The sequence below is a fragment of the Aedes albopictus genome, chromosome 2 (assembly GCF_035046485.1).
Source record: "Aedes albopictus strain Foshan chromosome 2, AalbF5, whole genome shotgun sequence".
NCBI lineage: Eukaryota > Metazoa > Arthropoda > Insecta > Diptera > Culicidae > Aedes > Aedes albopictus.
This window is the reverse complement of record NC_085137.1, coordinates 173,424,245-173,449,710: the sequence shown is the minus strand read 5'-3', so window position 1 is coordinate 173,449,710 and position 25,466 is coordinate 173,424,245. Positions and strand designations below refer to the sequence as shown.

General features: G+C 42.7%; 2 protein-coding genes and 1 long non-coding RNA gene across 3 annotated transcripts in view; 2 read left to right on the top strand and 1 right to left on the bottom strand.

Annotated features, from left to right (window-relative positions):
• The first annotated feature begins 41 nt into the window (after positions 1 to 41).
• LOC134286273 (uncharacterized) lies at positions 42 to 3,698 on the top strand. Its single transcript, XM_062847861.1, has one exon. The coding sequence runs from the start codon at positions 42 to 44 to the stop codon at positions 3,696 to 3,698; it is 3,657 nt and encodes a 1,218-aa protein (XP_062703845.1).
• A 16-nt stretch (positions 3,699 to 3,714) lies between these two features.
• On the top strand, positions 3,715 to 5,394 carry LOC134286272 (uncharacterized). Its single transcript, XM_062847860.1, has one exon. The coding sequence runs from the start codon at positions 3,715 to 3,717 to the stop codon at positions 5,392 to 5,394; it is 1,680 nt and encodes a 559-aa protein (XP_062703844.1).
• A 4,612-nt stretch (positions 5,395 to 10,006) lies between these two features.
• The window catches only part of LOC109398604 (uncharacterized), a 41,160-nt gene continuing 25,700 nt past the window's right edge, over positions 10,007 to 25,466 (bottom strand). Inside the window, exons 2-4 of the long non-coding RNA XR_003893853.2 lie at positions 22,020 to 22,379; positions 10,209 to 10,931; positions 10,007 to 10,118 (exon numbers count right to left, since the gene is read on the bottom strand). This is a non-coding gene — a long non-coding RNA (uncharacterized LOC109398604). The remainder of the gene's footprint in view (positions 10,119 to 10,208; positions 10,932 to 22,019; positions 22,380 to 25,466) is intronic.

The window sequence follows — 25,466 nt, the reverse complement described above, 5'->3', positions numbered from 1 at the left end:
GTGTGTGGAAAGACTCCTGAGATTGTTCTTTAGTGCGCGAAATGGCTCCAAATTTGAGAAGGTTGGAAAAGGGAGAGCGTTTCTGTCGCGATTCCTTGAGGAATTTGGCCCAGCTGGTAGACAGTTATAGAGAGGATAGAGATAGGGTCATGCTTGAGGGTAGGAAGGAGCGCCTCGAGGAGATTTTTGATGAGTATAAGGATACTAGATTGCAGTTGGAGGTTTCGGATGACTTTCAAACCAGCCTCAGGCAGAAGTTGGAAGCAGAAGCATTAAAGCAATCCCAGGACGGAGTGGATATTGAGACTAAATCAGTCGAACAAGCGAATAGAGAAGCACGAGTTTCCTTTGAGTCTACATACTTGAGGCTGAAGGGTTTCATTTTGTCTAAAACTCGCTGTAATGCTGATCCTGGTCCGCAAGTTGCACCGCCACAGCAGACTCGAGTTAAATTGCCGGAGATCAAACTGCCGAATTTCGATGGCACTATTAGGGAATGGCCAGCATTCCGGGATTCTTTTCAGTCGTTAATTGCTTCAAATCCGCAGCTTAGCGACGTCGACAAATTTTCCTGCCTTCTTTCGTCGCACTCGAAGGAGGCGAAGCGCATGGTCGAGGTGATCGAGGTAACCTCCGACAATTATGTGGTTGCATGGGAACTTCTCGAAAAGCGTTATGAGAATAAATATCTGATCGTCAAATCTTACGTCGAAGCGCTTTTTACTGCCGATCCTGTTAAGAGGGAGTGTCACGAGGCTTTAAACCGCTTGATCGACACCTTTGAGCGGAATTTGAAATTGCTGGAAAAGGCGGGAGAGCAGCCAGCAAACTGGAGTACGTTGTTGGTGTTTATGCTCTGCTCTCGTCTAGACCCCGCAACCCTGCGTCTTTGGGAGACGCACAGAAAGTCTACGTTGGTCCCGAAATACACTGATCTCATCGACTTCTTACGCAACCACAGTCTCGTCTTGCAATCCATCGACGCTTCCAAAGGTCGACCGTCGGATTCCTCTCGCTCCTCCACCCAGCGTTCCTCTCAACAAGCACCCAAGTTGAATGTAGTGCATTCAGCCGTCACAGCACAAAAATCCTGCCCCTTCTGCAAACAAGAAGCTCACTCTCCCTACCAATGCGAAATTTTTCGAAAGATGACTCCTACACAGCGGTTCGAAGCCACGAAGAAAAACGCGCTTTGCATCAACTGCCTGTCCGCTTCGCATCTCGTCAAAGCCTGTTCGAGTGGTACCTGCCGAGTCTGCCAACAAAGGCACCATACAATGCTACATCAAAGACCCGTCGTACCGACGAGCCAACCAGTCCAATCAACCGCCAAGTCAGCGGAGTCGCTACCATCGTCTTCGTCGCTTCGTCCACAGTCTGTTGTTCCGAACAAGCAGTCACTGCAGTCGGAAAATCAGCCCCAAGCCACCGCGGTCCCTGCCCCTCAAACTAGCCACTTTTCGATGCCCTTCGCCGAAGCCCAACCCGCCGTTCCTGCTACTGTTCTTCTATCGACGGCTCTGGTGAAGGTGTTCACCTCATCTGGCTCCTTTTTGTGGGCCCGCGCTTTACTAGACTCCGGATCGCAGCTCAACTTCGTCTCGGAAAACCTCGCTCAAAGGCTGAAACTTCGCCGAACCAAGGAATTCGTTCCAATCAGCGGGGTTGGACTATCGTCAACTTCTTCCAAACACACCACCACCATCCGCATTCAGTCACACTGTGCTGATTTCGAAGATAGTTGGAAATTCCACGTGCTTTCCAAGCTGACATTGGAGATGCCCAACCAATCTGTCCACGTTTCCCGAGTCAGTTGGCCGGCCGACGTGGTACTTGCCGACCCAACCTTCGACCGACCAGGTTCAATCGACTTGATTCTCGGCGTGGACATTTTCTACGACCTTCTACGGGACGGTCAGTTCAAGAGCGGAAGCGGAGAGCCAGTTTTGCAGAACACTGCCCTAGGATGGGTGGTTTCCGGGAAGGTCTCCGCCAAGGTTCCTGTTATGGCGGTCTCGAACGTTGCTCACATCACGTCGCATCCATCGATTGAGGATCAGCTAGCACGGTTCTGGGAAGTTGAATCGTGCCACATCCAGAGCACACACTCCGTCGAAGAAGCGGAATGCGAGGAGTTTTTCGCAAGAACGACAGAACAGGAAGCTTCGGGTCGTTTTATCGTCGCTCTTCCAACGAAGCCATCGGTGATCTCCAGGCTCGGGAACTCCAAAGACATTGCGGATCGTCGCTTCTACTCCCTGGAGCGTAGGCTTAATGCCAGTCCCACTCTCAAGCAAGCCTTCTCAGCGTTCATAGACGAGTACGTGCAGCTAGGGCATATGAAGTTGATAGAGGACTCTCAGCCGGAACCCAAGCCGTCCTACTACTTACCGCATCACTGTATCGTCAGGCCGGATAGCATCACGACCAAACTGCGTGTGGTGTTCGATGCGTCTTGTTCCACCGACAGTGGCGTCTCGCTGAACGACGCGCTTCTCGTTGGTCCCGTCATCCAAGATGATTTGTTGACTATCGTCCTCAGATTCCGAATGCCTCGGTTTGCCGTCATCGCCGACATCGAAAAGATGTACCGACAAATCCGAGTACGAGAGGCTGACCAACCGCTGCAACGAATCCGATGGAGAGATTCGTCGACCCAGCCACTCCAAACTTTCCAACTCTCTACGGTCACGTACGGAACTTCGTCAGCTCCGTACCTCGCAACCAAATGCCTTCAGAAGCTGTCTGAAAATGCATCGGAAAGTCATCCCGCTGCGGCAGCTGTTATCTGCAAGGATTTTTACATGGATGACATGCTCACCGGGACTGACACCATCGAAGAAGGTCAAGAGCTCTGTCAGGACCTGATCGAAGTGACGAACTCCGTTGGATTGCCGCTCCGCAAATGGGCTTCGAACAGTTCGGCTGTCCTCGAAGCCGTTCCACCGCATCTGAGAGATGAGCGTACTCTTTTCGAGCTCGACTCTGCGGCCTCTCCCATAAAGGCCCTGGGACTTCAGTGGAACACTGCCTCCGATGAATTGCAGTTCAACGTTCCCAACTACAACACCGAACTTCCGATCACCAAACAGACGGTGCTCTCGGATATCGCACGATTGTTTGACCCACTCGGCCTTGCTGGCCCAGTGCTGGTCCAAGCCAAGCTGTTTTTGCAAGATCTCTGGAAAGACGGCTGTGATTGGAAGGAGATACTATGTGAACGTCGCCAACGTCAATGGTTGGAACTGCGAGACAGTTTTCGCCATCTATCCGACCTCAAGATTCCTCGCTGGGTCGTCGGGACCGTCGGAGCCATAGGACTGGAGCTGCACGGTTTTTCCGATGCATCGGAAAGAGCCTACGGAGCCTGCATCTACATCCGAGCAGTGTCGTCCACCGGCGATATCCACGTCAACTTACTCACCGCCAAATCCAAGATCGCCCCGAAGGGAAAGGGCAAAAAGGACGGAGTTGTCAGTCTACCACGCCTCGAGCTGTGTGGGGCCCTCCTGTTAAGCCATTTGTTTGAGAAAGTCGAGACCAGTTTGAACCTGAAGGCCACAAATTTCTTCTGGACGGATTCGGAAATCACGCTCTTTCAAATAGCCGCTAGTCCCTCACGATGGAAAACGTTCGTAGCCAATCGGTGCTCGGAAATCCAGCGTCTTACGGCCAATGGTATTTGGTCCCACTGCTGACATAATTTCTAGAGGGATGTCTCCAAATCAACTTCGCGAGTACCACGTCTGGTGGAATGGGCCAGATTGGCTTTCGCAACCGTCTCGTTTCTGGCCGCCAATTGGCCGCCCAATAAGCAGAAATTTCGCGTCCGAAGAACTAGAGGAACGGGTCGTCTCGCTTCCTGCACAAATCCAGGCACCAAACGAGCTGTTCTCGCTGTATTCGTCGTACTCCAAGCTCGTCCGAACCGTAGCATTGCTTCGTCGGTTCGTCCACAATCTGAAATCTACCGATAAAGCGGATCGTCGTACAGGATTCCTCTCCACGATGGAGATCAACGAAGCTACAGTGGTGCTGGTGAAACTCGCTCAGGTGGAGCGATTCGCCCAGGAGCTGGCGGAAATCACCCGTACCGGACAAGTCAAACCCAACTCTCGACTAAACTCACTTTTCCCGATCATGGTGAATGGCGTATTGCGCGTCGGTGGTCGGCTTCGCCATGCTCCGGTTTCCTACGATCAGCGACATCCAATGATCCTGCCGGACACACATCCACTCACGGAACTGATTATGGTATATTACCACCGGAAACATTTCCACGCCGGACCGCAGCTGCTGGTCGCCGTCATACGGGAACGCTTCTGGCCGCTTCGTACCAGAAATCTGGCTCGTCGAGTAGTTCACGCTTGCACCAGATGCTTCCGCTGTAAACCCAAGGTTTTGGAGCAGCTGATGGGAGAACTACCCTCGGAACGTGTTACACCCACGCTTCCTTTCGCTCGTACTGGAGTGGATTACTGTGGCCCATTTTTCTACCGTCCTACTCGTCGTGCCACGGCCATCAAATGCTACGTGTCGGTGTTTGTCTGCCTGGTAACAAAAGCTGTCCACCTGGAATGCGTAGCCGATCTGACCACCAACGCGTTCATAGCCGCCTTGCGGCGATTTGTTGCCCGTAGAGGAAAACCCGAGCTGATTGAGTGCGATAACGCACTGAACTTTCAAGGCGCTAAACGGGAACTTGAAGAACTGGCCCATCTCTTTCGAAGTCAACAGCACAAGGACCAAGTCACCCGCAGCTGTTCGGATGACGGAATAACCTTCAAGTTCATTCCTCCCAGGTCCCCAAATTTCGGGGGGCTTTGGGAAGCGGCGGTCAAGTCGCTAAAAACCCATTTACGCCGAACTGTGGGAAATGTTACCCTTTACCAGGACGAATTTTGGACTATTTTAATCCAAATTGAAAGCTGTCTAAATTCTCGTCCTCTGACACAGCTTACGTCGGACCCGAATGACCTGGAGGTGCTCACACCAGGGCACTTCTTGGTCCATCGGTCACTCACCTCCATCCCGGAACCAAGCCTAGCCGGCATTCCGGCCAACCGTCTGGACCGATATCAGCAGACCCAAGAGTACGTCCGCAGAATCTGGTCCCAATGGCAGTCCGAATATTTGTCCGGGTTGCAACCGCGCACTCGTTGGACGCAAAGGCGCGACAACATCCAGGTCGGTACGCTGGTGCTGGTGAAGGAGGAAAACTTGCCCCCATTGAAGTGGTGTATCGGACGGATCACCAAGATCTACAGAGGAAACGACAACTGTATCCGCGTCGTCGATGTGCGGACGAAGGACGGAGAATATCGTCGGGGAATCTCCAAAATCTGCGTGTTGCCCAACCAGCCCGATGTCACCAGTACGCAAGAAGGAAACTAACATCCTTCCACCGATCGCAGTGTTCCACTGCGCACCGTGTCGGGAGGCCAAGTGGCCTCCCGGTCATGTAAGTCGTTGTATTTTATCAAATTTTCAAAAAACTAATAGAATGTTTCGTCCCCCTGCGCCTGCGATGTCGTCGGATGTACCCACCCACTACTACGAGCGTGGTTCGAGCTGGCTACTTTTCGACGGTATGAAGCTAACCCAACGCATCCACTATAGGTCGGATAGACTTGTGGAGTTGCATAGTGGACGGCCAAGACCCGAGAAAGTAAGTCTAGTGACCACCTGCTGTCGAAACCAACCCCGTAAGAAGCCCCGCTATCCGAGCCGTCGCCCACACATGGAAGGATGTCGTCATTCGTCAACTTGGATTCATTCACGCACAAGTACGCTCAGTACTTCGTTGCCAACGGTCATCGTCCGGAAACGGACCCGTGGAGGCCGGTTGCCTCCGCCCCAGTTAAGTGTTGTTTTTGTCTCTTTTTGATTGTTTGAAAAGGCCGCCTATGTTTGTTTGCAGAGAAATGGATCCACGACGAGGACGACCCATCCGATGAGCCCGAAGACAAGGAAGCTTAGCCCCAACCTACCCATGATGATCCATGTTCAAGGTCAGCCACGATGAGCGATCGCCGACCGTGGCAGCCGAGGAGTCACATGGTCCCGATCCGACAAGTTCCGAGATGTCCCCGAAGTAGCACGTGGCGGAGTAAACACCCGAACGAGCCGCAGAGAGCGCAGTCAACAAACCGCAGCCGAAGGAGAAACAGCAACAAACCGTTGCGAGGAAGAAGAAGCATCAGTCATCAAGAAGATGAAGAAGAGGCGACAATCAGTCGCGAGGTAAAAGAAGAAGATATAGTGAAATGAATGAATTAGCTAACTAGAATAGGAAAGAAATTGAAATGGATAGATAAGGATAGAGTTAGAGTTGTACCGCTTGGCCAATAGGAGATTAGTTAAAATTTGAATTTTCACGGTGGCCGGCATGTATAATCCTTAGTTAATGGTCTGTGAGGTAATTTATGGATGGCCTCAACTGCTCGATTTTATTATCAATAGTTCTCTCTTTTTCGCAAGTGTATACTACGATCAGTCCATCCCAGCTTCCGATCAATACCCGATCGTTATCACAAATTATCTCTGTTATCATCTTCCCGCTTACCGATAAAACCCGATACCCAATTGACCAGAGAGTTAGTTCGCAATAAACCGTATATCGCATCAGACCTGTGTATCGTCGTGTATACTCAGTTGAGCTAATAAAGCTAAGTTTTACGTTCCCTACAAATCGAAGCACAATATCCAAAGCTGAAATCCTACAGCCTGAAAAGATCAGAGTAAGGTGGAATGCAACTTCCCCATGGCGCCTGGTAACCTAAATATCTTACCTCGGGGTCAAACTATGGGTTCACCTTGCTTTGGTGGAACTGTCCAACGTGCGCTGTAATTTGACCATGGAGGTCATCCGGCAGTCCTGCGTATGCCTCTTGTGCCGCACATTTCGAATCACTCTATGTCCTCACTGATAAGAATAAGAATACATATAGGTACCATACCAGTGATGACGCAGAGTGCATCGTGTGACACGGTACTCTCAGGCGCTCGCAACCCTCAGGCCTGTAAGTACTTTCCAGCTTACCACGGTAGCTTTCGGTACTTAGCGCCGTGCCTCACATCGAGCAGCCATACCTTAGTATGAACGTTGCGACACTAGCTAGAAGCTTGCGCTTACTGGCATACACCGCCGAGCTATTGGACATCATCCGGACCAGTACCACTATAGCTGTGGAACTCCGCCGCAATTCCGTCCGGACCTGGGGCCTTACCTATGCTAAGGGTCCAATGTTATGGCGCGGAAAATGCCCCTCGATCCTCTCCAACATCTCTGGAGATTGCTCTGCAGGAGCCATTACGTCTCTCGTCTGGACCATCACGATCCTATAGGCATCACTCCACGGATTCGCATTGACACTCAAACAAGGACTCTCGAAGCAGGCCTGTTTACTTACTCTTATCTCGATCTTTAGCGCGGCTTTTGCAGCGTCGCACTAAGGGGCGTTTGGCCAATCTAGCTGGCCAATATTATTTTCAGGGGATTTTCACAAATCTAATTCGCAATAAGCATTGGAACACTACTTAAACGACATTCGAACTCAATTAGCATGGCTTACACAACTACAAATGCCTTTTCCAATTAAATAATCGACATATTAAAGGAAGTCTTTCACTATCTTATGAAATTGCCTACTTTTAGGCGTAAATCACGGTTTAGAGAAATATATTTATCAAATAACTTCAAAAGTACAATACCTATAAGAATTTTGACAACAAATTCGAATTTAGGGACGCTGCATTTCACTTTTCAGGGTATTTTTTACATAAACGAATATTGTTTATTGAACACATTTCTTATTTTTAAATACTAAAATATTATTGATAGATGTTTGCGTTATTTCAATATGTACTGAGTAAACCAGTACTTGTTTTAATAATATGAAACGTGTAACTTTCACTTGTATGCAATGACCGTTGGTAAAAGTTGATAGGTATGATCAGTGACACCTTTTATAACGATTACTTAAATAACGAGAGAGAAATTGCCTACTTTACGTAATAACTATGATTTCATCGATCAGTTCAGCAAAATGTATACGAGTATCAAAAACTATAATTAAAGAACTCCATCTCAAAATTATGTTCATAAATAAGAAGTTAATTAAGACTTTTAAGCCAAAAATTAAATTCGTAGATGTGTTTTCCTTTTTTAAAAGTTTCAACCTGTTCTACAATCATATTTTAATCAATTTTTCAACTATTTGACACTTATTTTTGGTAAATCAAACAAAATAGATTCAAAATATGGCCTTGAAACGCTTAACAGAATGGGTTTTGATAAAATAGAACTAAATATTAAAAAATCAGATGGCTAGACCCATAGACTGTAATACGCCCTCAAGTATGCAATGGCCCTGAAATTACAATTTCTTCAATAGCTCTCATTCAGAAAAACGTCGATTGCTCAAAAGTACGCACTTTTACGCAGCTGGATTTTCTATTAAGCTCAAGTAGGATGTGAAAGCTTGTGTTACAGGTAGTGTCGACCCAGCAATCGCCAGCAATCAAAAACTGCAGATGTTTCTTTGTTTGTTTTCACCTGAGGGAGCCTCAAGGTATATAACTTTAAAAAAATTGCAAACATGAATTGTTTTATCACCTCGTTGCAACATTTGTGGTATGTTTTGTCTATTGAAACTGACTTTGCGGTCATAAAAACTGAAAACATAACCAAATGGTCAGAGACAAACTTTATTCGAAAACTGTAAAATTTCTCAACCCTAGCTTTGACCTAAAGCAGACTTTGTATGGATTTGTTTGATGGAAATTCGAGCATAGGAAAGTATTCCATAACTATCCAGGTGCCATATTCAGTACACATTTGCACAATACGAGTGACTTTGAAAAATGACTTATGGCCAGCTAGATTGGCCAAACGCCCCTTAGTGCGTCGTTCGTTTGCTCTTCCTCAGATTATGCTCGCTGCATCCGTCGCCTAGCCCATAGGCAGGTGCGGCGCAGGTTCGCAATCGCTTGAGTCCACCAGTACGCTGGTGGTCTCCCATTTCTAGGGTGGACTCGCCTAGGCATGGTCGCATTGCACGCAGCGAGAGCTGAGCTACCAGTTCGTCGCCGTTTAAACCAAGTAGGTTTCGTTTGCGACGGAGTGCCTCCCTAAATACCCCTTTGTCGAAGGATAACGTCTTCCACCTTCGAGGGCTTGGCTTTGGCCTATTCGTCTATTCCTCTACCCACGAACCGCCAGGTGATCGTTGTGAGCGTAGCTATCGTCTACTATCCAGATCGAACTACTTGTTAGGCCAGGACTACAAAAGGTATCGTCAATTATCGACTTCGCATCGTTCCGACTAAATTCTTGGTACCGACATTAGCCAAGTCGACATCTAATATGGCTAGTGTCTCTAGCAGGATCTGACCTTGCTGGTTTATGAAACGGCTTTATCATTCCACAGCCCAGACATTAAAGTCACCCGCTATTACCACCGGCCTTCGCCCTGTTAGCACGGTCGTTAAACAGTCCAGCTTCTACGTGAACTGCTCGATCGTTCACCGTGGAGGCGCATAAGAGCTAGAGAAGATGACCCCGTTTACTTGGCCATCACGAAGCACTCATTGGTAGTAGACACCAATTCCTGGTCGGGGTATTTACCCAGCCATTTTTCTGGACCCATCCGCGACCCGATTACGTTGCCGGCGGGTACTCGGTATTGGTCCGCTCTGATGGCGATATCCGTCCTCCACTCAGAAACCGCCTGACAAACAGTTGCTGAGCCGCGTCAATGATAATGCAATAACTCTTCAAAATGTAAAAATAGGTTTATTCCATTCATGAATGGATAATGCAAAGCTTTTCATTAATTGAAGTCGGCCCAAAGATCTCTAACCCCCTGTTGGCTGTAGTTTGTCTTATAACCCAAAAAAATCTCATTTTATTCCTGAAAAAAGTTTGCACTACTTTTGTCCCTAATCATAACTTTAAAAACCATGTAACGCTCAACCTGCAGTTATTTTCAGCACGAGTGTTGAAGTGCTCCTCTTGACATTGTACTCACCTTAAACTGCCAATGAATATCGATCTCAACAGTCGAAATCCTCCTCAACCGGCAATCAATATCCCTCGACGGACGAGTCTGCAAGTCCTGCAAACGACACACACACAACCACACCAGAACATGACTTTCCCATCTTCATCTCCGGCCACACTCAATACCCTAGAAATCACAACTTACACTAATGATATCTCTATTTAAAACCCTTTCGCACGCTTTCCTCTTTCTCTTCTGCCACCCGTTTGATAGTTTCCCTACATCATAGCCTGCGGAACATCATTCAACGCCGGGGGCTTCCCCACACTTGAGCACACTTCACTGAATGCTCACTACTGCTTCCGCTGCCACTGCCGATCCTTCCTCATTACACCAACCGCGAACAGTAAGTCACTTCCTTCAACTTTCACACGATACGATGGGTTCTATGTAGGTATTCTCGTTTCCCTCCTCGGCGGCTGACTAGCCGGCTCTGGTGATGGGGGTAATAATGAAGAGAACTCCTTCTAGCCTTGTTTCGCCACGAACTGCGCGCGCTCTTGACGGTTTTCTTCGCTCGTCCCACGCTGCCGCTTACACTATATGTAGTTAGGTATAAACACAAATCAAATTCACATGCTAACTGCACGCGGGAGCGATTCAATTTGTAATTTTTATGCCACTGCGACTTGCGATGCTTCGCTTTTCCCTTAGTCGCGCACTCACTCACCGACGATGATGCTTCAGCCGGTTGCTTCTTTCCGAGTTGAGTTTAAATCTTGTTTACTCATAAAAAACGCTTTTCTGTTTTGTTGCTTCGCACTGGTTTTTCGTTTAGAACAGTTTGCACATAATTTTCCTCCTCGTTGAAACTGGAACAGTTTGTGATCGAGATTTTCGATGCAAGGTTCAAAATGTAAACGGTACCTAGATGAATGGGTTGTTATTCTTAAGGTGAATAAAATTATTAGCAATACTGTCATCATGGTGAGACACGAGTAAATACCAGAAAAAACTGCCAATTATTGAATTTTAAAATTCGAGCTTCCACGATTAAAAACCTATCTCTAGTATTAATTCCGGAGAACTTAAGTAAAGATGTCGAACGCTCTTTAACAGTGGAAAATCAGTGCCAAATCTATGATCAAAAACGAAACTCTTCAGACAGATACGTCAAACGCTAAACGGAATAATGGAAATCAATTGAACTGATTGCGAATGAGATTCCGATGGTTTTCGTAATAGGGTATTGTACCATTTGGGCAGGTGTACCTATTTTAGGCACTTGCCGCTATAACTAAGTCAATTTCAAACCGATTGATTTGAAATTTTGTATAGAGTTGGGCACGTAAAGTATCTAACTCTGTACAAAAAAATCAAATCAATCGGTTTGAAATTGACTTAGTTATAGCGGCAAGTGCCCACAATAGGTACACCTGCCCAAATGGTACAAGACCCTATTAGACGGGCTTAAGCAATTGAAACAATTTGATCCCGGTTTACGACACAACGTATGGGAAAGGTACACATTTCATAACTTTCATAACTTTACACATTTCATAACTTTGGACAGCATCAGGCCATGGACCTTCCTAGAGGAATTGCTAAAGAAATTCCTGGTGAATTTGAAGAGAAACTCCTGTAGGAATTACTGGAGAAAACCCTGGAGGAATTTCCGACGGAGTTCCAGGATTTAGTCCAGAAGGAATTTTGGAAGTAGACATTTCTGAAGAAATTTCTGGAGTAAATCCTATAAGAAACCCTGGAGTAATCCCTGGAGAAACTTCTTTAGGAATTCCTGGAGTAATTCCTGGAGGAACTACTGGATGAATTTCTAGAGGGATTCCTGGAGGAATTTCTGGGGTAAGCCCTGGAGGTATTTTGGGGAGAAGTCCTAGAGGAATTTCTGGCGGAATTATTAGCAGAATTCCTGAAGAAATTTCTGGAGAACATCCTGGAAGAATTCATTGGTAAATTCCTGGAGGATTCCTTGGATGAATCCGTAGAGGAATTTCACTTGCTGGTGAAATATTTGGAGGAACCCCAAAGGAATTCCTGGATGAATCCCTTAATAGTTCTGGAGTTTCTGGAGGAATTCCTGCAGGAACTTGTAGAGAAATACCTGAACGAATCTCTTAAAGATTTCCTGAAAGAATGATTGATCAATTTATGGAAAAATCCTTGGATTTTTTAAAGAACCCCTGCATAAATTCCTGGAGAAACCTAGGGATGTATTTCTGAAGAAATCCCTGCAAGAATCACTGAAGGAATTTCACAAGAAATCTCTTGAGGAATTCTACGAGAAATCCCCAAAGGAATTTCTCGATGAACTTGTGAAGAAATCTCTTGAGGATTGCCAAGAGGAATTGTTGGGGAAATCTCTAGTGGGATGCCTGATGAAATTCCCGAAGAGATTCCTGAATAAATCCCAAGAAATGTTCGTGGAAGGATTCTTGAAATAATCCCTGGAGTTGCTCTCAAAAAAAAAATCCACAGGTAATTCTTAAGGAAATCCCTTAAGGAATACTGGAGGGAATCCATGGAACAATTCTTGATGAAATCCCTGTAGGAATGCCTGGAGGAGAAAAGGATAAGGAGAGTTCGACTGTTGCGATGTATAGAGCTACTTCGGCACTGCAGTCTTGGGGAATTAAAACGAAACATGTAACCCACACAATAATGATTGCCATAATTACAGTATCCCCTGAAGAAGACTCTAATACGAGTCGAAACGTTGGGAAAAATCTAAAACTATCGTTTTAATTCCCCAAGACTGCAGTGCCGAAGTAGCTCCCAAGAAAAGTTCACAGGGGAATTATTGAATAAATACTTGAAATAATACCTGCAGCCGTTTCTGAAAGTGTCCCAGAAAGATTTCTTGAGGGAATCCATGGAAGAATTACTCGAAAAAACTCTAGTAGAAATGCCGAAGCAATCCCTCTAGGAATTTATGAGGAAAATGATTTGTAAACGAATTCGTGGAAGAATTTCTAAGGGAAATTCTGAATGTATACATGTCTGCAGTAAACTCTGAACGAATTATTGAAGTAATCCCTTTATAATTGTCTAAATAAAACTTTTAGGGAATTCCTGGATCAATATGAGAATTGTTATTATTATTATTATTATTATTATTATTATTATTATTATTATTATTATTTATTAAAGACACTTTACCACGTTTGGTAGTGGCATTCGTGTCTCTATATATGAGAATAATCTCTGGTAGAATTTCTGAAAAAAATTCTGGAAAAATTATCCTGCAGGAATACTTCAAAAATATGCAGATGGAAATATTGGAGGAATCTCTAACGAAATTCTTGACGGAATATCCGAAGAAATCTCTGAAGAACTTGGATAAATACCTAAAAAGATCTGTGGCGACATTCCTTTAGGAATCCCTTGAAAAATTTTTGAAGGAGTCCTAAAAAAAACCGGAGAAACCGCTAGACATGTCAAGAGAAATTCCCCGATGAATGTCTTGAGTTGCAAAACGGAGAGTCGATAAGGAGAGCGTCCAACATACCCAAGTAACACAGAAAACATCTTTGAGAATAGACTTAAAAAAAGACGTTGTGCTATAGTACTATAATCGTATTGGTACACATATTATGTTGAAATCATGTTTTAACAGTGTTTGGCAATAACAAGTTACTGAAAAATGTTATCATCCTCACTACAAAGTAAAATAACGTAAATTTAACGTTGGTTACACAAGATATTTGTGTCATTGTCTTCCTTCAATTGAGGTTGATATGTATAACATCAGTAACACATAGTTATAACCTTTGAGCTCAAACATGTTATTAAAACGTTGTTTTTACGTACCGTGATTTCGGGTGAAATTGATCACTTTTCGCAGTTTTTGGCGAATAATTTTTGAATACTTATCGATATGGTTAAATTCAATGCCTTAAAACAAGTACGACCATGGTTTTCATCAGTCAAAGAGGTTGAAAATTCTACTGCAAATCATGTTATTACAAAAAATATCAATTAAAATAAAAAATCAAACATTTAACTTTCGGGGTGAAATTGATCAGTCAGTGAAATTTTGTTGTAAGTGCTGAAAATATTTTTTCCACCTTAATCAACCAACCCGGAATGCGAAAAACTTTGCAAAACTTTTACAAGATTACTAAATTTTTAATTATTTAAGTTTGAAGTTTAATAAATCATAAGAAAACGCCTAAAAGTATGCAATTGTCATACTAATTATGTTATAACTTCCAGAAAAGTACAATTTTATGCATAAATTTCAATATTTATAGAACTTTTGATGACGAAATCGGGTTTAGCGAATACTTGGCAGCTGGAAACATAAATTCAAATATTCATTTAAAGTGCGATACAGCTACGGTAACAAAAGTTTGAAAGTGTCTTTGAAGTTCGCCTAACATGCAGTTTCGGAAAATATTGAATTTTATACAGAAATATGTGTCTAATTGGCTGTAAAACATGGCAACTCATCATTCAATAGCTCTTGAGCCAGATGATGGACATTTTTTACAAATTGTTTTAAGTTTAAAGCGTTATTTTCAACAAATAAAAATGGCCCTCACGTCGATCAATTTCACCCCACTGATCAATTTCACCCGAAATCACGGTACTAAATACGTTAATTTACTACGTTATCAGTTTGCTATCTGTTCTCACTGACTTGATCATTATTTAAGGAACATCTCTTTTACTTAAAAATACAAGGCAATCCAAATTCGATAGCAACTTTTATTTTATGCTTTGCGGTTTGATCCCGCTACAAGTATGCTAAACGGGGTAACAAAAAGTCTCTAAAAATTTGGCGCAGACCACCAAGCAGACCACAGTCACCATGGCTCGAAAGATGGGCGCCACCATTCAACTTTATTTGCATGGCAGGCCTCCCGTCACCTAAAAATCACTGCGGGTACTTACGTGGCGGCTAAATCTCACTTACCAGCACAGTTTTTACACTATGTTTGATGCCGTGAAACATACGAAAACAATTAATTGGTATTCGTTATGGTATTCGTTATAGGAAACGCACTCCAACTTTGTTATTGTTATACCTATGTTCAAAACAGGTAATCCAAAACCAAAAATGATATCGTCGCATGCTATTGGGATGTTCAAAATACGTTGCTATGATGTTTTTTTCAATGTATTTCATTCGATTCTAGTGGTATTCGACAAACATTATTGAGATGTATAACAGTCGTAATTTGAACGTATTTCTAGAACTTTGAGTTATTCCGTATATCAGGCCAGACCAATTACAGTGCATGCTAAAAAGTTTCACACTACCATTTTTATATATAGCCGTTTTTTCATCTACTGATGTTTCTGCCAATAATTATCCATCTGGAACAGTTTAAATATGTAATGAATAATAAAATTTCCTTACTGTTAACGAAGACAAATCCTATAGTCTAAAAGAACATCATTAATACATCATAACCCGAGCAGAAGGAAATAACAACTCCATAATAAAATGCGTTATTTTGGCAAAATAACTGAGCAATGGAATCAGTTATTTGCATGTTATTAACATAATATATTGTGTTATAAACTTTTCTGTCATAAGCGGCAAAATAACAAAAATCATAACAAAAAAATGTTCCTGGAAGACTAATTTGATAACATGTTTTGTTGGTTTCAATAACAACTTAATAATAATGAATATAAAAAATATTTCAATAAGAAATTTTGAACTTTATTGATAGATTAGTTATTGATAACTAGCAGTCCCAGCAAACGTCGTCCTGCCTGCCTACTCTGTTTTTTGACATCCGATTTCATGAAGAAATGCCCCTCAAAATGGAATTTCAGCTTTTCCCGTTTTTCTTGCCTTCCCGGTCACTTTTACTAATTATTTTTTCGTATGAACACGTCGGAGGCCTGGCGGAATGCAACAGTGAAAGAATCATGTCGATCTGTTGGCCCGTTCCCGAGCCTATTCGTGACATACAAACACCATCCCATTTTTTTTTATATAGATAATTTAAAAATCAAATTGGTTATGATTACAATAATGATAATCATGTATTCATTATACATCATTAATTAAACAAAATTTCTTTAGCATACCTGAAATATAATAATGTACCTTATGTTGGTAAATGACACGAGGGAGATAGAGTGCCCCCCCCCCTCTCCCCAAAATTGACCCATTTTTTTTAATTTCCCCAGAAGACTCGTCAGAAGATTATGGTATTTTCTAAGAAACCTTTCAATAATTTCCTCCTGGAATTTTACCACTGATCGAAAACATCTTGTAAAATGGCTCGTTGACGTTGGTGGAATCATGTTTTTTTGAATACATGTCGCTCATCTTCGCTGATCAATGTCGACTCTGCTATCTATTACACTAAAACATGAAGCTGAGAAGCTGGTATGCTACCAGTTAGGATGTAAGGCCAGAGTGAAGAGGAAGGTAAACAGATGAGAGATCATGCGTAAGCTCCCCATCACGGAATGCTGAAAACAACGTAAATCGAATGATGTACTTTTGATTTTAAAACTTGTTATCGTTGTGGTATTGATGATTGTATATTTATGCACACTCTATATTTCAATAATAACTAAATTTGTTTTACAACAAAACATATTATTTAAATGTTATTTATTGAATGTATACCAATACTGTGATCATAACAAAATAAAATTGACCAACAAAAGATGTTATGGAGAAGTAATGTCTTGATAAGATAATGATAACAAACCAAGACATCAAAACAGGTTATGTTATTTCGTAGTTATTAATCTGATATTCTCCTCTGCTCGGGAATTGAGGGACCCAGAATCAAAGGGGTGTAAGTTACCAGTTTGTCGATTTTGAGCTGAGCGTATCATAAAATTCTTCAGATTTCAAGCTTTCAGGAACTTGTTTAAGATTGTTTCTACGATGATTGGAAAAACTACAATAAATCAGAGAAAATGGGGTTGATTTTGAAACTCCATACATTTTGTATGGGAAGAAAAATTGGTCAAAAACTTTAAACCTCATTTACTCGAAAGTGGGTTTTTGTCACCAACACCCCTTTGCTTCTAACCCCCTCAATTGAAAATATCATCTCGAAACATTCTGACGGTACATTGTCAAGGAGCCACCATGTTGCATGTCTGAAAATTTGTTTGAAAATTTCTTACAAACCACAGAGATGTCAAAAAACTTCTCTTCTAACTTCAAATCCGATGGAAAGCGAAAGAATTTATGACGAGAAAAAGTGCTTATTTCACCATAAATTTTGAACGGCACATGAAATTAAGTCATAGTGCCTGCCCGTGTAGCTGCCGGCTTAGAATAGCACTACGGATCACCTGTTCCGGTGGTAAAAGTCCACCAAACAGGTAACCCCAATCCAAGGTGTCAGGCAACCCGTGCTGAGGGATGGATGGTTGAGGGGGTTTAAAATATGCTCGATCTTTAACGGAGCCCGTAGCGTGGGTAGATCGCCTTTTTGGGTTGCGTTGCGGTGAAAGATCTACCAAACCGAACCCTAGTCCTAACTACTTCCATCTAGTAGAACAGCATTTCTTAGTAATCAAAGGAAAACACTTTGGTCCTTATTACATGTTACACCTTGTTGAAAGTGATAGGTCTCGGTTTTAGGTGTGGCCGAGATAGATCTTGAAACAGGGACAAATGGATTAGTATTCCAAATCTTTTATTCGGTGTTCACTAGTTTGAAACAGTAAGGACTAGGGTTCCGATGCATGGTCAATATCGGTATCATTTCTTGACTTTATCGTTAGGGGATCCGATTTTGACTGAAAAAGGAGCGTGTTCAGAGCGGAACCTACCAATCAGAATCCTCCCTTGCGATCAAGTTGAAATTGACTACTGTAATAAAACCGAATACTTTATAACTTCTCAATGGTGATAAAGTAATACGACATGCACTATACAAATGACACGGGATATACCACAATAGATCAAATATTGGTCGCAGTGGTTTATGTTCCGAACAGAGAAAAAAAAGTCATAGTGCCCAAACATCGCGATGGTAAGTTACAAACGAAATGTAAGGCCTGCAAATTATTTTGAGCCATCACTAAATACTGCATTTATAAAGGTCCCATTAGACATGACAAATATTTGGCCAAACAAGCCCAACAATTGACCAACACAATGTGAATCATAGCAACCTTGGATGAATGTCGGGCTTCAATGGCAAATATTTGTCATAATGACAAACAGTCTAATGGCACCTTAAAATTATGTATCGAATATGTTCTCAGGAACATCATAACAACTTACTTATTGCTGGCACGTAATTAATATTTATTAAACACGCACAGCAAATAAATATGGCATCTATTAAGGTGCCATTAGACTGTTTGTCATTATGACAAATATTTGCCATTGAAGCCCGACATTCATCCAAGGTTGCTATGATTCACATTGTGTTGGTCAATTGTTGGGCTTGTTTGGCCAAATATTTGTCATGTCTAATGGGACCTTTATGTTATAAGAATAAATGGAAAAACATCTTCAGTAACATCAAAAATGTTTTATAAGCCACCATTTTTTGCGCTTTTTCGGTTATATAAGTGTATAAAAATACGTTTCCCATATTTGAAACAAAACATGAACGTTTGTATGAAACATGTATTATAAACAGTATTGCTGGTTGCTTTCAAATATGAATTTTTGGTGCACTTCAGCTATCACACTATTTCTGTGCTCGGGCACGGCTGCCGACATCATTTTCATAAATTCAACATTTCACAAACTTTTTCCACAAAAACCTGCAGAACAGGCCACACTGCAACAACTTTCGCGAGAAAAACAGAGAGAAATTTGAATCGGAAAGCTGTCAGATGGATGAGAATCAAAACAAAACCGAGAAAGAATCCGACGAAACACACACCACGTGCTAATCTGTGACATTTCTCGACGTCAATATGCTGTCAGACAGCATGGTTGCACTTATCGTCACACTTTTCAACCGTCACACTTTCATACTGTGCAGTTCGATTTGGTGGGAACAGTGCAATATTATAACAAATTATGTTACTTGGGTAGATCTGGTCCTCACAAGTTCCTACCTCATGCTTCAACGGGTCAAGCGACGACAAAGACCGCCAGCTAAGAGTTGTGTGCTTAGCTGGAACTGCAGCCTTGTCCTTCTTACTTCAGCTAGATTGAGGAGGTACGACCTGTTCACCAAAGAGGTGCGGCTCAAACAGCATCTGTTCTGGCATCCAGCGGCTGAGTAAGAAACGCTGCACCACGCCCAGCTAGATCAAAGGTGGCAGCCCCATCAGCGTGGTCGTCCCAGTGTTGGTTGGGACGTTAAACAGAACTGGCACGATGGCCCTCCGGCGAGACAGGAGTGTTGGCGTAGGCCCAATAAGCCACCCGAAAAAATCTCCATTGCGAATAACATAGGAGAAAATACGACTCGATACAATCGGCAAAGACCCACGCGACGAAATAAGGAAAGGACTACGATTGGAATCTTGGAACATGGAAATGCAAGTCACTAGGTTTCGCAGGATGTGACAGGATAATTTACGACGAACTACATCCCCGCAACTTCGACATCGTGGCGTTGCAGGAACTTTGTTGGACTGGACAGAAAGTGTGGAAAAGCGGGCATCGAGCGGCTACCTTCTACCAAAGCTGTGGCACCACCAATGAACTGGGAACAGGATTTATAGTGTTGGGCAAGATGCGACAACGTGTGATCGAGTGGCAGCCGATCAACGCAAGGATGTGCATGTTAAGAGTTAAGATCGTTTCTTCAACTACAGCATCATCAACGTTCACTGCCCACACGAAGGGAGACCTGATGACGAGAAAGAAGCGTTCTTCGCGCAGTTAGAGCACACATACGATGGTTGACCGCCGCGTGACGTGAAAATCGTTGTCGGCGACATGAACGCGCAGGTAGGAAGGGAGGAAATGTACAGACCGATAATCGGGCGAAACAGCCTGCACGCCGTATCGAATGATAACGGCCAGCGATGAGTAAACTTTGCAGCCTCCCGTGGTGTGGTAGTCCGAAGCACCTTCTTCCCTCGCAAAGATATCCACAAAGCCACCTGGAGATCACCCGACCCGACCACCAAATCAAATCGACCACATTCTAATCGATGGTAAATTCTTCTCGGATATAACCAATGTCCGCACATATCGCAGTGCGAATCGTGATCGTGACTTAGTCGCTGTATGCATGCGCTCAAAACTATCGACAGTTATCACCACGCGCCGAAGTCGAACGCCGCGACTCAACATCTAGCAGCTGAGTAACGTAGAAGTGGCTCAAGAGTGGCCCTACCAACGGAAGAGTAGCTTAGCGCAGCTACACTTGAAGATTGCTGGAGAGACATCCGATCCGCCATAGGTAGTACCTCGGCTACAGCACTAGCCTTCGCGACTCCGAATCACAGAAACGACTGGTACGACGGCGAATGTGAACAGTTGAAAAACGAGAAGAATGCAGCATGGTCGAGAATGCTGCAACACCGTACGAGAGCGAATAAGGCACATTACAGAGAGGTATGGAACTCAGTGTTCCGGATGAAAAAGCGCCAGCAGGAAGCTGTACCGCGCTAAGGACATACGAAAGTTCTACGAGAAACTGAACCGCTCGCGCAGAGGTATTGTGCCACAAGCCGACATGTGCCGAGATAATCACGGGAATATTCTCACGAGCGAGCATAAGGTGGTCGAGAGGTGGCGGCAGAATTACGATGAGCACCTCAATGGCGACGTTGCAAGCATCCGCCAGGTGTTGCAGAAATGCCGCGAATACAACGTGCCCACACATCACTTGTTCATCGATTTCAAATCGGCGTATGATACAATCGATCGAGAACAGCTATGGCAGATTATGCACGAAGACGGATTCCTGGATAAACTGATACGATTGATCATGGCGACGATGGATCGAGTGATGTGCGTAGTTCGAGTATCAGGGACACTCTCGAGTCTCTTCGAATCTTGCAAAGGGTTACGGCAAGGTGATGGTCTTTCGTGCCTGCTATTCAACATTGCTTTAGAAGGTGTTATTAGGAGAGCGGGGATAAACACGAGTGGAACGATTTTTACGAAGTCCGTTCAGCTGCTTGGTTTCGCTGATGATATTGATATTATTGCTCGTAAATTTGAGTGAAGCCAGGCGAATCGGATTCGTCATTAATGTGTCGAAGACAAAGTACATGATGGCAAAGGGCTCCAGGGAGGAATCTACAAAACGCTGATTAAACCGGTCGTCCTCTATGAGCACGAAACATGGACCCTACGTGCAGAGGACCAACGCGCCCTTGGAGTTTTCGAACCGAAGGTGTTGCGTACCATCTACGGCGGAGTGCAGAACCACGAGCGGCATCAGCTGCTGAGAGAACCAACCATCGTCCACACCGCGAAAATCGGGATGCTACGGTGGACGGGTCACGTCATCAGGATGTCGGATAGCAACCCGACTAAAATGGTTCTCGAGAGTCATCCGACCAGTACAAGACGTAGTGCGTAGCGAGCTAGATGGGTCGACCAAGTGGAGGACGATCTGCGGACCCTACGCAGAGTGCGGAACTGGAGACAAACAGCCGTGGACCGAGTGGAATGGAGCCGGCTACTGTGTAAAGCAGAGGCCACCATGGCCTTAGCCTGATCGGTAAGGTAAGTAACCCTACATTACATATTGTGGAGTCAGCAGACTTTATCGTGCTAGTTCAAGTCATTATGTATGACAATGTACAATAGTCAGAAAACAGTTTTTAACATGCATCACATACGTTGTTTATCACTCGCTTCCAGGGATGCCATATATACAGATTTATCTGTATTATACAGATTTTTGAGCATCCGTACAGATTTCGTTTTATATGAAATGCTGGTTTTTGGGCTAGAGGAACTATTTTATTTTTGTATGGGATACAGATTTTTCAACCAAGTTTTGTATGGGATACATATTTTTGGGAATAGCGATACAGATTTAAAAAAAAAATATCTGGCATCTCTGTTCGTTACTCAACCACGACGACAGCAACTGCATAAAATTTAATATCAAACCCAGCAACATTTACCTTCTTTCGGTGCACTTTCCTCGAGCTATCGCTTGTTTGTTCCTTCACCAATTCACCAAGAATTATCCACTACGCTTTGCTGCCAAAGTCGCTGATTGTTTGCCCACGTCAAACAATTCAATTTTCCAAAAAGTTTTTGATTGATTCGGAAGCACGCCAAATTGTGCTGCTACTCTTCTGCCACAATACGGACATACAACAGCTGAGCTGATGTCGAATTTTGGTCCCACGATGTACACGGCGCACGCTGACGATTGTTGAATCCAATCTCGAACCTCGTGTGGTTCAAGTCAATAAATCATTTTCCAACTGCGAAGTGTGATGCGAAGAACGAGATGCTTTCCTCCATCCGACGGAAACCTGTGCTAATAGAAATCGTTAGTGGTGTATCTTTTTGTGTGAGATAGTTGAATGGATTTTCCTTCGCCGTTTTCATCTGCTTTTGGAAGTGGTTGTAGTCACGTCGTGTGGGAAAACAGAAAACCAACTAATGATGTTATAGTAAATGGAGACGATGAGTTCGCAACAGGTTCAAGTTGAATCATAAAGTTTTAAACATTAAGAGCTACTTCGCTTCAAGAGATGCTATAATTGCTATATGGCACTGAAAACTAAATCACGTCAACTTGATTCCAATTGGTCCTCGGATAATTTCTCTGTAGATAAACTCACTTTCGAAAATCAGTAGAATGTTAAAAATAAAAAATCAATCTATTTTTTTATCGAATACTATTTAAACAGACTTATTTAATGCGAAATGAGCATTGCCGTCACGTTTGTTGTGTATCAATGTTCTCCAATCAAATTCAAATCAACTGAAACCCCTATAAAACCCATGACTGAAAAACAGTTCGCAAAAAGACATCCATCAACGAACAAAACCATTATCGTACGCAGCTGAAACTTATGTTACCGGCATCAAAAGTGAAACAAAATTCAGAAAATGTCTATCATCTACCGGTGGTACGGCACGAGCTAATTCGTGATGAATTGCTGCAATCAAGGAGCTTTCCTCGCACACTTGGCTTCCCGAATGAAACCATTCACTTTCGCCAAATTAATCGTTCCCAATAACTCACAAAACAGCCAGCAGTCGTTCGGTTGATCGTGCACGGAACCATCAAAAGAGCTCACTAAATTTTAATTTTCCATCCACCCATCATAAAACGCTCGTACGCACCGAAGAGACACTCCTTGGCATGGCATGACGGCCGCCCACTCGAAACTCCTCGCCGCCCCTCTGAAAAGATGACGACGTTGAATGCTAGAATGTTTATATTTTCTCCATTTTTACCACCAACTAACCACCATGCCGCCGCGCCGGTTTGCTGCCACCACCAATCAGTCAACCAAATGCCAGTGCTGGGATGCCGCGTAGATGGAGTAAAACGCGCCTTGAACGAATAATTTTGGATAAATTTCCAGGGAAGTTGAGAACATGTCAGTATCCATATTCCGAAAGAATACAGAGAGATTTTAAGAAGTTTCAAAGGATTTCATGAGGCTTCTTTAGAAGCCCTTCATGAAGACACCCCAAACCCTCTGAAATAACCCTAAAACACCCTAAGGTATTTTTACATACTCTTATCTAGGCCTTTCTCCAGGTATTCCTACTCCAATTTGTTAATTCATCCAGCAATATTTCCAAGAAAATTTTTTAAATATTTTATTCAAAGATTTCTCCAGGAATGTTCCTGAAAATTCTTCAACAAACTTTTCTTATAAGAAACTCTTAAGAATTTCCTGAGAAGTTTCTCCTGATATTTCAGGGGGTTTATTCAAAAAATCATCTTGAGATTTCTTCAAGAATTGTCTTGGGTTTTCTACAGAAATTCTTCCAGATATTCACTGAAAAGTACTTTCTAAAATTTGTATAAGAGTATGTACTTCTATTGGAGGTATGTTCAGAAATTTTTGTAGGGATTTCTCAAATATTTATGTTGGTATTCCTTCTGAAATTCCTATAAGGGGATATTTTTGTCTATAGAAGCTTCTTCAAAAATTTGAGGAGTTTCTTCAGAAATACCACGCCATCATCTACAAAAGTTTGTCAATGGAGTTTTACAGAGATTGTTTCAACAGTTTATTTAAAAATCCACCAAGAATTTCTTCAGAAATTCTTCCAAGTATTTCTCATAGGGTTTCTACGAGAATTCTTTTAGAAATTACTTCAGTCCTCCTCTTCTTGGCGTAACGTCCTCACTGGGACAAAGCCTGCTTCTCAGCTTAGTGTTCAATGAGCACTTCCACAGTTTTTAACTGAGAGCTTCCTCTGCCAATGACCATTTTGCATGTGTATATCATGTGGCAGGCACGAAGATACTCTATGCCCAAGGAAGTCAAGGAAATTTCCTTTACGAAAAGATCCTGGACCGACCGGGAATCGAACCCGTCACCCTCAGCATGGTCATGCTGAATACCCGTGCGTTTACCGCCTCGGCTATATGGGCCCCTATTACTTCAGTGTTACCAGTAAAAATAATAACAGAAAAAAAATCAACAGAAATCGCCGATAAAGGTACTGAAGAAATTCACGAAGGAATATCTCCAATAATTTTGGAAGAACTTCTGGAACTGTAGGAATTCTCAAACTAATTTCTGATACAACCTGTATCAGAAGTACCCCGTCGTAGTGCATATATTTTTTGCATCAATTTATAAATTAACAGCTCGCTCTCAATATGAAGCTCGCATTCAACATTCCATACAAGAAATTTTTAAATGTTTAACGTAATGAAATTAAATTGGCATTTATGCGCTAAAATTTCAATGTCAACATTACGCAAAAACAAAAATAAAATTCTGAAGGAATTTTGTACAAAACAACTGAAGAATTTACAAATGAATTTTTGAAGAAATCCTTAAAGAAAACCTGGATGACCTAGGGAACCTTCCAGAACAAAAATAACTTTAAAATTGCTAAGGAATAGATTCTGGAGTTAGTTTACCAGAAATTGTTGAGAGAATAGACCCAATTTTTTTATTTTGATCTAAATATCATTTTTCGTCCTCTAAAATCGATTTAAACATGTTTTGGAAGATGATTCTTTTTAATTCTCGATTTCGTGAATTTCAGTTTTTGATTTTTCTAATTTTTATTTTTGAACATCCCCACATTTTTATATTCTGCCTGGAAGTCAATTTGGGGAACGGATTTTTTATTGTTGAAATATTATTATTTTAATTTTTTTTCACAGAAAATTATATTTTCCGTGTTATTTTAAGGAAAATAATTTTAGAGTGGATTCCCTTAAACTATTAAACAAGGATAGAATGATTTGAGAAAAAATTAAAATCTGTTAATTGTAGCGAATCAATACAAAATAAACAATGACTTCTAAAAGGTGATTAAAACATCAATTTTTTAATGATTTAAAAAAATGTAAATACGCTTTCAAATACACCAAAACCATTTTGAAATATACAGAACAGTCCTAAATATCAGCC

Excerpts from the sequence above, each read along its gene's own strand:
- LOC134286273 (XM_062847861.1), top strand. The coding sequence starts at position 42 with ATGGCTCCAAATTTGAGAAGGTTGGAAAAGGGAGAGCGTTTCTGTCGC.
- LOC134286272 (XM_062847860.1), top strand. The coding sequence starts at position 3,715 with ATGTCTCCAAATCAACTTCGCGAGTACCACGTCTGGTGGAATGGGCCA.